This window comes from Lampetra planeri, chromosome 15 (genome assembly GCF_965212315.1).
Source record: "Lampetra planeri chromosome 15, kcLamPlan1.2.h2, whole genome shotgun sequence".
In the NCBI taxonomy this organism is placed as follows: domain Eukaryota; kingdom Metazoa; phylum Chordata; class Hyperoartia; order Petromyzontiformes; family Petromyzontidae; genus Lampetra; species Lampetra planeri.
The window spans coordinates 1,091,275-1,105,908 of record NC_136121.1 but is presented as its reverse complement, the minus strand read 5'-3'; the positions used below and the strand labels follow the sequence as shown (position 1 = coordinate 1,105,908).

Genomic DNA, 14,634 nt, shown 5'->3' with positions numbered 1-14,634 from the left:
CAGCCGCATAGCTCAAGAAAATAGTTCATCATCACCCGCTCAGAAGCCACATAATGGGCGCGTTGTGTGTTACAACGGGCGCATTCCGCGTTATGCAAAAAGTGTCCCAAAATGGAAGAACCGCGTTATGGCGTAAACGCGCTGTGTGAAAACGCGTTAAGCGAGGACTTAACGTGCTTGTGTGAATCAATCCCTGCTGCATCCACTTTAGTGCGGGCACGAATCAGCGGTGCAGAAGAAATAATTGTTTGGACACTGCACTACAATCCTGGCAACTTGGGTTCAATTCCTGGTCATACAACAAAGGAAAATGGTTCATGAACCCTGTCTGGGCCTCTCATAGGTCAACCGAGCCTAAAATTTGTAAGATGTACAGTGTATGGTCGGTATTAGTACTGGGGAAACAAAGGTGGCTAGGTGTGGTGCTGACAAAGCGGCCTCTTCATGTGCAATACCACACCTAATCGGTGTCCACTAAACAAAATAGATTCCAGTAGCCTACAAGGCTGCATGTCATACACACGCTTACTGTATGTAAACCCATGTCTGAAAACAACAAGTACTCCAGAATGCATCAGATGTGTAATCATTACAGCTGTAAACTAAATGTGTCTTTGCATTTGAAGTTTAAACGACATAGGTAGCTCATTGACGATTTGTGAACAAAAGCAACGTCTGTGTAGAACTTGAGAAGTCGACACTATTTTGGCTTTCAGTAAAAATGTAACGGTTAATAATTATCAAAGACAGTTGGCTGCCATTCCAAAACCAAATTCCATTTTCCCTCAAATCTGTTCAATCTACTTAAAGTCTTTGATTACCTTCATGTGAACAATATTTGGACAAATTTGTACAGAATTGCACAACCATAACCGTAGCTCACTCAGAAGGGTGCGAGTAACAGGAGCCTCTTTTTATGCTGGAAAATGCCTTTTTAGCGAAAGTATTAAGTGCAAAGAACAACATCTACGCATAAATATAGACCAAATACAAATTGATGCCTGAATTACCCACTGGCATTAGCAACGATTGCTGTTTTCATTGTTTTAACCACTAATAAGGATCTCTGTAAAGACAGCTCGGCATTACAATTAACATGTTGGAAAACATGACGTGCATAAAAAAAAGCATTGCCCGAAATTATAATAACAGACTGCAAGAAACGCACGCACGCGAGCGTCATAATGGGGGAAGCTGTGCATCACTGTGGTTCAAAATCAGAACACATTCATGCGGAGGGAGCTGGTAGGAACGTTGGGTTGCTCGGTCAATGGCCAGGGTCAACGGCGGCGTGGTGTATTCTGCAAATATTGCCGACTGTGAGGGCGGTCACAAGCCGGCGTGAGTAGGTTAAACGTTGAGTTTTATAAGGGCACCACGGGGTGACCAGCCCCTCCCCAACCAGCCCCACCCAGCCCCACCCTCCCCACCCAGCCTCTCCCCACCTTCCCCACCCAGCCCCTCCCTGCACGACGGACACAATAATCCCCTGTGGGCCGGTGTAACCAGGAGGTTCCTATCAGTAATATTTATTTATCCTGGAGGAATCTGATGAGCTACACAGCTCTTTTTCGCAGATATCCAGTAGGGGCACGGGGTAAGAACATTAGAACACAAAACAATAAAAAAACACGATAGGAGTGCAAAGTGCAAGGTAAAAAAAATCACCCAAACACATACAAATAAAACTAAACCATCCCCATCCTGCCAGGCAAAGCCCACTGAGGTATTTACTTATTTTTCAGAAGCGACCTGGCTATCACAAATGATAGCTCAACAAAGTGGCCCATCTTTTGGACATTTCTAGCGCCAAAATAATCGGAATAATCTCAATGATTTTGCCTCGGCACAACTCCGCCTCAAAATGCCTGCAAGCTTTCCAACTAACTGCAATAAAACGGTTTCACAACTTGTGCCCAGGATTTCCCTTCAGTGCAGCCTCATCCATAGGAACAGAGGGCGGGGTGAGCGTGCGTCGCAACCGATGGCGTACTTGCTTTGACATTTGCAGCAGGGTTCCTTCCTTTGCTGCTAAATGTGAAGCGTTGTTATCAAAGACCGACAAGCCCACTTATCGCGGTACGAGTTATGCTTATTTTGGACTTAAAACACTCGACAATTTTTACTGTAAATTGGGCCTGCGAGTAAAACAGAAACTGCATTCGTGATGTTAATGGACATAGACCTATAGAGACCGTCAACTTTTATCTATGAATGTGGCCACCGAGATTCTGCTAATTCTGTGGGACATCAGAAACAAGGCTCTTGGCTTTAGGTCACCAAGAATTGCAGCCGATCAAGGCAAACCATCATTGCCTGACTCGGGTCTGTTCCACGTGTAGCAATCGTGAATGCCGTGGCACTAATTCATAAAATCAAGCTTCCGATTTGACGGGACAGGAGAAAGTTTGTTTTCATGAAATGTTGAGTCCTACTTGTCAGCAGAATGTGCACTGCCTTTGAGCAATTCACTTTCCCACATTTGTGCACGGCAAGACATTGTGAATATAAACACGTGTAAATTCACTAAGCGCATTTAATCTAAAATAAATCCTGTCAATTCCACGTGTAACCATTTACTTCTTCCCTGAGATTTGGTGCATTTATAACTCGGGAGTGTGATTCCATTCAATAACACATTATTATTATTGTAATTGTTATTAGTATTATTTTATTTGAATTATTTCTGATATTGTCAACTCCTTTAAATTAAATATAACATTAACATATTTGCATATAATTTGTACAAGTAAATAATACATTCTTGCCCTGATGGTTCAATGTATTATCATGACCGTAATAATCGACTTTAATTGATGAATAACTATACGCCTAACGTCAATGAATTGTGAAATGCCCAAAGATGATGAATGTGAGTCCTATTACAATGTACCGGGCCCAGAGGCGATGCTAAATGCAGGGGTCCCCAACCCCCGGGCAGTGGACCGGTACCGGTCCGTGGCCTGTTAGGAACCGGGCCACACAGCAGCAGGAGGTGAGAGCGGTGAGTCCGCGCGTGGGCCGCCCCCATTATTTTATTATTGACACTTCCATCCGCGCCTCTTTCCAGCAGTGCGCACTTGTGTCAGTCACAGTTTTTGGTAAGCCCACAAGCTCTAACCCCTAGTAGCCAACATAAGTAAAAAACAAATGTCGCTGGAGAGCTTCTTTGAAAAGGGGAAAAGACCCAATGATGACCCCCCCCACCCCCCCGGTCCGTGAAAAATTGTCTTCCACGAAACCGGTCCCTGGTGCCAAAAAGGTCTGCGACCGCTGCTATAGAGGCGTGAGCATCAATCGTCTGCTGGTCCTGCTATTCGCACCTTGCAGTTGTGGGGGAAAAAGCAGAATTTCCTGACTCCTCTACCGTCTTTAAAGACTATCTCAGGTAGAGTCGTGGGATGTCGTGGGAAGTCGTGGGATGGCGTGGGAAGTTGTGGGAAGTCGTGGGAAGTCGTGGGATGTCGTGGGATGGCGTGGGATGGCGTGGGAAGTCGTGGGATGGCGTGGGGTGGTGTGGGAAGTCGTAGGATGGCGTGAGAAGTCGTGGGAAGTCGTGGGATGGCATGGGATAGTGTGGGAAGTCGTGGAATGGAGTGAGAAGTCGTGGGAAGTCGTGGGATGGCGTGGGAAGTCGTGGAATGGTGTGGGAAGTCGTGGGATGGCGTGGGATGGTATGGGATAGTGTGGGAAGTCGTGGGATGGCGTGGGAAGTCGTGGGATGGCGTGAGAAGTCGTGGGATGGTGTGGGAAGTCGTGGGATGGCGTGGGATGGTATGGGATAGTGTGGGAAGTCGTGGGATGGCGTGAGAAGTCGTGGGAAGTCGTGGGAAGTTGTGGGATGGCGTGGGAAGTCGTGGGATGGTGTGGGAAGTCGTGGGATGGCGTGGGAAGTCGTGGGATGGTGTGGGAAGTCGTGGGATGGCGTGGGAAGTCGTGGGATGGCGTGGGATGGCGTGGGAAGTCGTGGGAAGTCGTGGGCAGTCGTGGGATGGCGTGGGAAGTCGGGGGATGGCGTGGGAAGTCGTGGGAAGTCGTGGGATGGTATGGAAAGTCGTGGGATGGCGTGGAAAGTCGTGGGAAGTCGTGGGAAGTCGTGGGAAGTCGTGGGAAGTCATGGGATGGCGTGGGAAGTCGTGAGATGGCGCGGGAAGTCGTGGGATGGCGCGGGAAGTCGTGGGAAGTCGTGGGAAGTCGTGGGATGGCGTGGGATGGCGTGGGAAGTCGTGGGAAGTCGTGGGATGGTGTGGGAAGTCGTGGGATGGCGTGAGAAGTCGTTGGATAGAAAGCGTGGGAAGTCGTGGCAGAACCGCGGTCCCGTGGCAGCTCACGGTTTTGACGTTAAATGTCCCGCGACTGCGATTCAAAAAGGGAGAGATGCAGCCATTCCGGGCTGCGATGAGCAGCGTCGCGTGGCGAGGAATGCCCCTATCACGGCACCACGGAGAAAGCTGCTTGTGCTAAGTATGGCAGGGAGCGTAAACGTGGCACCATATAAAGTACAGGACAATTCACGATTCTGCTGCACTACTATCCAGCAGCGGTCTACAACATCCTGGACATGAATGGTGGTTACCCCTCCGAGTACTATCCAGGCCTAGACCTGCTTAGCTTCTTTAATCTGACAGGACCAGCCGAATTCCAGTTGATTTGGGTAATAGAAAATCAATATTCAACACGACTGTGTTCAGTTACTGTTCTTAACTAATGTACAAAGTTACAAACATTGCATTACATAGAGGGCCAATTCAAAATGCAGTACTCTATAGTACTATACGTGTGTTGAACTTCTTTCGCACCGTACGTAGCCAACCATCACTTGCAACAGTGTTGTAACAAAGACAAATATCCCCCGTGTTGAGGCAAGTACTGTTAGCGAGCATCTATACAGGCCGGCACTGTGCACACGAGGGGGTTGGGTGGCCAACACCACGCCCGGCCGCCTTTGTCTCCCCAGTGGCGATGCTTACACACCGCACCAGGTACTCATTTGAGACCGAGTCGACCTAGGGGAGGCCCAGGACCGGTTCAAATAATCGTCACTGGTCACCGGGTTCGTAGAGCAGCGCGCTAACCGCTGCACCACTGCTCCCCACACGTGTTGTACACACACACGCGTGCGTGTCTATGACGAAGACAAACACAACACAAAGCGCCAAACACGCTGCTATAACAGTGTCAGACACCGCCATAAGTAGTAAGAAGATGACAATCGGTCATCGCACGGCACTGCGGTAAAAAAAAACACAAAAATTGCATTCGATGCAAATGTGGTCCTGCCCTCACTGTGGAATCGTCCCGTCCCAGGCGGGTTTCTGATGACTCGGGGTCCAGTCTTGTGACAGTGATTGTCGACACATGAACAGACAGACTCTGTTGACGTCTCTGCTCGAGATCAGAAGAGTACTGTAACAGCCGGATTAATAATAGAAGGGGGAGCCCAGCTCTGACCAGCTAAAGCATTCTGGCTAAGCGCGTAACTAGTGAAATACAATATAAATACAAGATAAAATCAACAACCCTGTAAGACATGTTGAGCCGCACGTAACGTGTTTAATACGTTTACTCTCCTCTAAAGACTTAGGAAATAAAATACGGATCGAAAATAAATACGTGTAACGTGTTAGATGTATTGTGTGTTGTGCTATATCGTGTGTGGTTGAGTACTCACCATTGAAGTGTTACTGATGCCCTCTGAGAAGGCAAAGACACCAATAATGGAATACCAGAAAGCAAGAAGCACAGTCAGAGATTCAAAACAAGCTTGAAAAGACAAAATAGAGAGACGCAGAAAGAACAGGCTGGGTTGGGGACACAGCTAAAAAAAACGCAGAGGATGAAAATAAAATACTGTACTGGGCACGACACAGGGCCGCAGAGAACAACGCATAGCAGCAGAGCGCGTAGCAGCGATATACTGAGTGGGTGGCGTGCACCACGTGGTCTAACGCCGCCGGTGCCACGTGCTCTAACCCCGGGGCCACGTGCTCTAACCCCGGTGCCACGTGATCTAACCCCGGTGCCACGTGCTCTAACCCCGGTGCCACGTGATCTAACCCTGGTGCCACGTGCTCTAAGTGGTGTGGCACAGGATGCGCTGAATTGTTGTCATTAGGAAGGCATCGGTCCAGCTAAATGTGAATTCCAGTTAACCGGCATCTGCCTATCCCCGGATTTCCTGCATTTGTCACAGCAGTGTGAATAAGGCCCGCAACGGGACCTCTGCCCAATAACTCGTCGTCGGCTCGTTAACTAGCATGCCTTCTTCACCTGCTGAACCATTTTAACCAGGGCTGTTCAATGATTGGGTACACCCTGTCCGGGATTTGAACTTATGTTTCATGATTGGAAGCCTGATGCTCTACCAAACTATATAAAAAAATATTAGGACCATGGAAAACTAAGGTTGACAATCCAACATAACTTTTTGGTGCAAAAACTCCCATTATATTTCGTGACAAAATGTAAATATTGTATATCTCTGTCCAGACATATGCTGAGGTTTACTTAATGAATAATTGCGTTATCACTGGTGAGGCACTGTAAACTATAGATGTACTTTATATTAATTGAACATTACATGAAGTATGTGATATACGATTATCTGAACTACAAGCATCCACCTTTTGCTTCTAAAACTACAGCACCAAACAGCAGCAAGTTCCATTTCATTCTACCAAGACATTAAATCACATATATTAACGAAAACCTACGTTTTAAGTTAGCACTTGCAAGTTTAACAAAAAAGTAAAGTAGCTGCTTAAAACATTATCCAGATGCTCACCATCACCACTCTCCACTCACTAGACATTGACACTCACCATTCACTACTCACCACACACTCAGACTCAGTCTATTTATCCTCGAGAAGTATGATGAGCTATGAAGCTCTTTGTCACAGTTGTCCAGCAGGAAACACTTGCTTGAGATGTTTGCCCACTTGTTTTGTTAGTTGTAGATGTAAAACACGATTGCCTGGAAAAATGCCACACAAACATGACAGAAACCTCCTTGCATATTTACCATCTCCCAGATAGGTGAAATACCCGCTCTGTGTACTGCCTCCTGCAGGCACCTAAAAGCCCAGAACATGGTGGCCGGTTCTCAACTCCTACGCCGCATACCAACTTCATCTCCACATCACTCTCTTAAAGGTGTTCAGCACCATGCCCGGAGAAGTGGGGCCAAGCTTTACCCTGAAACAAATAGTATTATTACACTTCATTACCCAGGCTGGACTTAGTCTGGGTGATCAGCCTTGGATATGAGTCTCAATACTTTTTTCTTCCCAATTTTTCACAGTAGGGGCAAATGTTGCCGTGTGTAATCCCAATTGAGAAATTTGCAAGTAATTTTTCAGCATTGGGATGTTTTCAACCATTACCAGTAACATCCTATGTTTTTTTGTTATTATGGGAGTAAAACCTAAACCTAGAGAAAGCCCAAGCAGAATGGTGGGAAACCGTACAAACTCCACGCCAACAGGTGCCAGAGTCAAGAATTGAACGCAGGCCTTTCTTGCCACGAGACGCAATGGTTACTACTGCACCACCCAATATCACTTTGTCCGACTTCGATAAACATATACGCCCAAGCAGAGGTCAACCACGGTGACACTTAAGTAGTCGGTGATAACGCATAAAACACAGTACGGTACATGTAAATCAGCGTCACTCATGCAGACAGACATGCTCCGTTGCGTTGGCTGCTGTTGTTTTGCATGCTGTTATTCTCTTGCAGTCCATTGTGATACCATCAGTGTGTAAGACAGGCATTACTTTCCAAGTTAAATACCCAACCAACGTTAAGTGACATGGCATCATATAAATTAAGTGCAGACACTTCCGCTAAGTGACCGCCTTTTTAAGTAAGTCAGACTTGGGGTGGCCGGGTTGCCCAGAGATGTTGGCCTTAATTAAAGACCAAGGTTGCATTAATATAATGATGCATTGTGAGAACCTCAACAAATAATAGTACACTGGCCATCCAGTCACAGGGCAGAGGCCATGAGAAAACTACAAAACCATCTGTACAATGGTAGTACTATGATTATTTTTGTAAATGTCATATAATTAGAACAAACAATATATCAACACTACATTATATATATACACCTCAAAGCAGTTCTTGCTGTACATATAATGCTTGCATATTCGCTGACGTGGCATATTGCTTTAGAACGACGAGACAAGTCAACGTAGATATTAAATTACATTTGAAACTACTCTCCGATTCATATAAAAGGGTATACAAATAGAGTGCATCTTCTTGGTTCTTTCGGTAAAGTCACGTAGAAGGGAAGTAATAAAATAATAAAAATAAAACATAATAAAACAATTTTCACGACGTTTCGGCCACAACGCAAGCAAGCAGCCGTCCTCAGGCCTGTGGCCGAAACGTCGTGAGAATTGTTTTATTATGTTTTATTTTTATTATTTTATTACTTCCCTTCTACATGACTTTACCGAAAGAACCAAGAAGATGAATCCCTGCAGTCACGAAAGCTTTAAATCGAAATAGAGTGCAGTCTTGTCCATTCACTGTTAGATTTAAAAAAAGCCTCGCTTTGACCATATCAGCCATGGTAAATGTTTGACCGCATTTCCGCACGCTGGTTAGTATGGGTTGGTGAAGGGAGTATCAGGACTGGCTCGGATATCACTCGGCACGGAAGTTTGCCATGGCCGGGAATTGAACTCGAGAGTTGCCGGGTTCATAGTGCGGTGCACAACCTTTGCACAACCACTCCCCCTAACAAGCAAAAGAGATAATTAAGAATGCCATATACTGGTGGGAACCACCTGGTTCCACCAGCCCACAGGAGATCATTGTGTCCGTCCGTCGTGCATCCAAAAATGTGAAGGGTGGGGCTGGGTGGAGAGGGGAGGGTGGGCAGGGGCTGGGTGGGGAGGGAGGGACTGGGTGGGGAGGGTGGGGAGGGGCTGGGTGGGGAGGGTGGGGAGGGGCTGGGTGGGGAGGGTGGGGAGGGTGGGGCTGGGTGGGGAGGGTGGGGAGGGTGGGGCTGGGTGGGGAGGGTGGGGAGGGGCTGGGTGGGGAGGGTGGGGCTGGGTGGGGAGGGGCTGGTCACCCGGTGGTGCCCTTATAAAACTCAACGTTTAACCTACTCACGCCGGCTTGTGCCCGCCCTCACAGTCGGGCATATTTGTGGAATACACCACGCCGCCGTTGACCCTGGCCATTGACCGAGCAAACCCAACGTTCCTGCCAGCTCCCTCCACAGGAATGTGTTTGATGGAACCTAGAATAAGATGTCTGTAAAATTAAACACATTCATCAGAATTCGAATTGGTCTAATGTAGACTAATTCTACTCATGCAGAAATCTACTCATGTAGAATTTGTGTTCTAATACTGCGTTAAACGACGACGTGGCTTTGTGCTGCAGTAAAGCCAAACATTCAAAGCGCACACCTACACACTGAACATGTATACAAATGGCATACACAGCACTCACAGTTCAGTAATTATAAAGCACACGTGCTCTCACCATTGCCAGTAAGACAAAGCACACTTGTGCATTTCTTTTCATTTACAACACATGTATGCAGTTAAAAAGATTGATATTGAACAGGTACACATCGTAAGCCGCTTAAATTCAAGGCAAAACTGCTCGCAGGACATAGGCGTGCAGAGACAGAGAACACAGACCTTTCCTGTCTGTACACATGTAACGTCTACATAATTGAGGTCACAGGTCACACTCCAGGAAGAGAATCACTGGGTGGCCAATCAGTAGGAGAGAAAAATGTATCCACTTATATACCAATATATGTCTGTTCTTGTTATGTGCCCTAAAGTCGAGATACATTTATAAAACAAGGACGTGTACATGTCTGTACTGGTCTTGAGTGGGATGAAAAGATAACATAATTTTTTCAGGTTTTTTCATCTTCCAATTCCTCTTTACCTAAACATCACTTACTGGATCAAACGAGATGAATCGAAATAAAATTCCAATGTTTCTCATCTGCTTAAGGCTAAGTATCATTCATAACTCTGAAGCATTAAGTATTGTAGATGATGTTACAAATAATCTGCAAACAAGCTGAATTATTTTCAATAAAATTAGACCAATACAATTCTGCCACTGTATTCTGTTATGGTAATGATTGACGCATTTTGATTAAGCAGGTGAAAGCTGATATACATTAACGCTCTCTGGACACCTGAGTGACTGTAATTACATAGGGCCTATTGGTCATTATTACAGCAATTAAGTTCAGATTTTAGTTTTGAGCTTCCACATTGGCAAACGACAGCCTACTCTTGCACATGGTTGAACATCCACTTCATAGGAGGTGGTGCACAATGCCCCTTGCTTTATTGCGAGCATAATTCTCGACTGTAATTGATGCCCCAAAGGATCATCACATGCCCAAGACCATCCACTTCATGCCTCGAAGCTTCTCCAGATGTTCATCTCTCCGCAATGCAAAATATACACATTCATCCCTCCAGAGCCCCAAATCACCAATCATGACCACCCCGCATTTCCTAATTTGCATCATCATCCCGAGAAAGCATCAGTAATGCATAATCTTCCCTCTACAACTACACATTTGCACCCACGATAATCTCTACACACTTGCCACATTTTCATGATCATACTTTCACACCCCCCAAATGCCTTCAGGCCAAGAGACACCAACGCATCACTGGACCATCAACAGGTGCAGTAGAAGAGACCTCCAGAATAAACAAACATCATTCGAGACTCATACATCAAACCTTCTCCTGGCTTTGACACTCCTCCAAGACACTGCTGTACCTTCAACCGCATCAGAACACCAACAAACCAATGTGCACATCTCCATCGCAACGGTAGACCATATAGTTAACCCACAGAGACTCGCATAGATTCACTGAAATACAGACACAGCGATACGCAGAGACGCATATAAATATACGCACAGACCCAGAGAGACACATTAAAGCCACAACACAGGAGTACAAATATATGGCCATACAATCAAAATTATGGACCGCATGGGCTCCTTCACTGGAACAGCAAAACGTCACTAACGAAGCCCTCTCTCATCATGGCTTAGCAGACGTCTCGACATTAGCACCAGGCTCCCGAATATCCCACTGCCACCATACAGCAACAGCACGGAATAAGCCCACTTCTCCACTGAACTCGCCGCAACGTCTTGTGCAGCGGGCACCAACAAACCCACGACCACGAAGATCTCCCCGTTACGTAACCCGCGGCTCGTACATGGTGGGGGGGTCACGTAGCGGCGGCAGCTCCCCCATACGTGGCGCATAAGAAGACTCCGTGTGTCCCAGTATGCCCTGGTATTTACACAACATGAGTGCCAGTCTCTGTGTGTGTGTGTGCACAGAGGATACACGTCCACATTGACATATCCACGACAGCTCGGCAGCCAGACACAGGCGGACACGTTATGCGTGTTGGCCGTCTGTTTGGGCATGCGTACTGACAGGAAATCACGCAGCCCGACCAGCTTGTGTATGTCTCTGTACGCCGGGATTCTTTAGCACCGTACGTGCACATGCGTGTTGACGGACAGACGGTAAGACAGGCCGACGGGCACACACACACTTACACTTACACACACACACACTTACACACACACACACTTACACACACACACACACTTACACACACTAACTTACACACACACTAACTTACACACACTCACACTTACACACAGACACACTTACACACACACACTTACACACACTTACTTACACACACACACTTACACACACACACTTCCACACACACACTTACACACACACACACTTACACACTTACAGACACTTACACACACGTACACACACACTTTTAAACACACACACACTTACACACACACAGGCTGGAGAACCGGCGTGTAGGGACGAAGACGACACAGACACCACGCACTGTCATCAACAATGAACCGTGTACTGTACCCCCTGTACGTGAAATGTATCCTATTATAGAAGGCTTGAACACACAGTGCCGGATGTAGACACACAAACTACACATTTGTACAATCGTACGTCTACAGATGCACATACGCACGTATCGTGTGCACACGTTGTACATACAGTACACATTCCATCTCACACAAACACAATGACACACACTCACACATCATGCCTCACACACCATTCCTCACACTCACAACCCTCACACACTCACACACCATGCCTCACACACTCACACACCACCCCTCACACACACACTCACACACCACCCCTCACACTCACACACACTCATTCACACACCACCCCACACACTCAAACACCACCCCTCACACACACACTCACACATTCACACACACACCATCCCTCACACTCACTCACACACCACCCCACACACTCACACACCATTCCTCACACACTCACACACCATTCCTCACACTCACAATAACACACCACCCCTCACATACACACTCACACACCATCCCTCACACACACACACTCACTCACACACCACCCCTCACACACACTCACACACACACCATCCCTCAAACTCACACACTCACACACACACCATCCCTCAAACTCACACACTCACTCACACTCCACCCCACACACACACTCACTCACACACCATCCCTCACACTCACACACCACCCCACACACTCACACACCATCCCTCACACAAACTCGCACACCATCCCTCACACTCACAATAACATACTCACTCACACACTCACACACCACCCTCACACTCAGTCACACACCATCCCTCACACTCACACACCACCCCTCACACTCACAATAACCCTCCGATACCAACACCATGTCTATTTTATAACCCTCACACGCCAGCTCTCACACACAATAATACACACACACTCACACACACCACCCCTCACACACTCACACACTCACTCACCATCCCTCACACTCACAATAACACACCATCCCTCACACTCACAATAACACACCATCCCTCACACTCACAATAACACACCATCCCTCACACTCACAATAACACACCATCCCTCACACACTCACTCACCATCCCTCACGCTCACAATAATACACCATCCCTCACACTCACTCACACAGCATGCCTCACACTCACAATAATACACACACACCATCCCTCACACAGTCACTCACACACTCACACACCATCCCTCACACTCACAACAACCCTCCGATACCAATACCATGTCTATTTTATATCCCTCGCGCCAGCTCTCACAAACAGAATCTCATTCACTCTCTCACAAAGACAAAGCTCCCCCGTGTAGCCTGTAACAGACTGTTGGGGCAAGTGCTGTCAGCGAGCAGCACCTATGAAGGCCGGCACTGTGGAACACGATAGGGGTGGGTGGCCAGCACAACGCCAGGCCGCCTTTGTCTCCCCATTGGTGATGTTTTACACACCGCACCAGGTACTCGTTTGAGGCTGAATCGACCTAGGGGAGGCCCAGGACGAGTTCAGATACTTGTCACTGGGTGTTGGTGGCCGTGAGTGGGAATCGAAGTCGGGTGGTTCGTGGCGCAGCGCGACAACCGCTACACCACCGCTCCCACACAGAGACACAGACACACAGACAGACACAGACACTCTCCCACAGACACACACAGACACAGAGACACACTGCCACACAGACACAGCTGACGCACCTTGACCCGGGCCCCACGCGAGCTGGCGGCGTGGCGCTGTGGCCCCTCTCGCCGCGCCCGTCGTGCGTCACGAGCCTCGCGGTGGCGGCGGCGCCATCCTCCTCCCTCGACTCTCTCTCGCTGCTGCTGTCGCCTCCTTCCTCCTCCTCTCTCTCTCTGCCTGCCTCGTGCTCCTCCTGCTGCTCCTCCTCCTGCTGCTGCTGCGGCTGCTGCCTCCTTCCTCCTCCTCCTCTTCTCTCTCCGCACTCCGCTCCCTGTAACTTCCACAGCGGGCTTCAGACGGCGCACGCGCGGGGAGGGGGGGGGGCACGGGGGTCGAGAGGAGGGGAGGCACGGGGATCGAGGAGGGGGGTTGGGCACGGGGATCGAGGGGGGGGTGGGCACGGGGATCGAGGGGGGGGTGGGCACGGGGATCGAGGAGGGGGGTTGGGCACGGGGATCGAGGGGGGGGGGGTGGGCACGGGATCGAGGGGGGGTTGGGCACGGGGATCGAGGGGGGGGGCACGGGGATCGAGGGGGGGGGCACGGGGATCGAGGGGGGGGTTGGGCACGGGGATCGAGGGGGGGGTTGGGCACGGGGATCGAGGAGGGGGGTGGGCACGGGGATCGAGGGGGGGGGCACGGGGATCGAGGAGGGGGGTTGGGCACGGGGATCGAGGAGGGGGTGGGCACGGGGATCGAGGGGGGGGGGCACGGGGATCGAGGGGGGGGTTGGGCACGGGGATCGAGGGGGGGGGGGGGTGGGCACGGGGATCGAGGGGGGGGTTGGGCACGGGGATCGAGGAGGGGGGTGGGCACGGGGATCGAGGAGGGGGGTGGGCACGGGGATCGAGGAGGGGGGTGGGCACGGGGATCGAGGAGGGGGGTGGGCACGGGGATCGAGGAGGGGGGTGGGCACGGGGATCGAGGGGGGGGTTGGGCACGGGGATCGAGGGGGGGGGGTGGGCACGGGGATCGAGGGGGGGGGTTGGGCACGGGGATCGAGGGGGGGGTTGGGCACGGGGATCGAGGGGGGGGG

At 49.2% G+C, this 14,634-nt stretch overlaps 1 protein-coding gene across 3 annotated transcripts in view; it reads right to left on the bottom strand.

Annotated features, from left to right (window-relative positions):
* LOC144722587 (volume-regulated anion channel subunit LRRC8D-like) overlaps nt 1–13,913 on the bottom strand; it is a 70,742-nt gene extending 56,829 nt beyond the window's left edge. The window contains exons 1-2 of one of the 3 annotated variants that reach the window (XM_078600805.1): nt 13,617–13,913; nt 6,836–6,975 (exon numbers count right to left, since the gene is read on the bottom strand). Coding sequence is in view for 1 of the 3 variants with exons in the window: in XM_078600802.1 (XP_078456928.1) it covers nt 5,672–5,674 (3 nt within the window). In the remaining 2 variants the exon portion in view is untranslated. Of the gene's footprint in view, nt 1–5,671; nt 5,990–6,835; nt 6,976–13,616 lie in introns of those variants that run through there. The other 2 variants (XM_078600804.1, XM_078600802.1) reach the window with 2 other exon arrangements.
* Between the last annotated feature and the right edge of the window lie 721 nt (nt 13,914–14,634).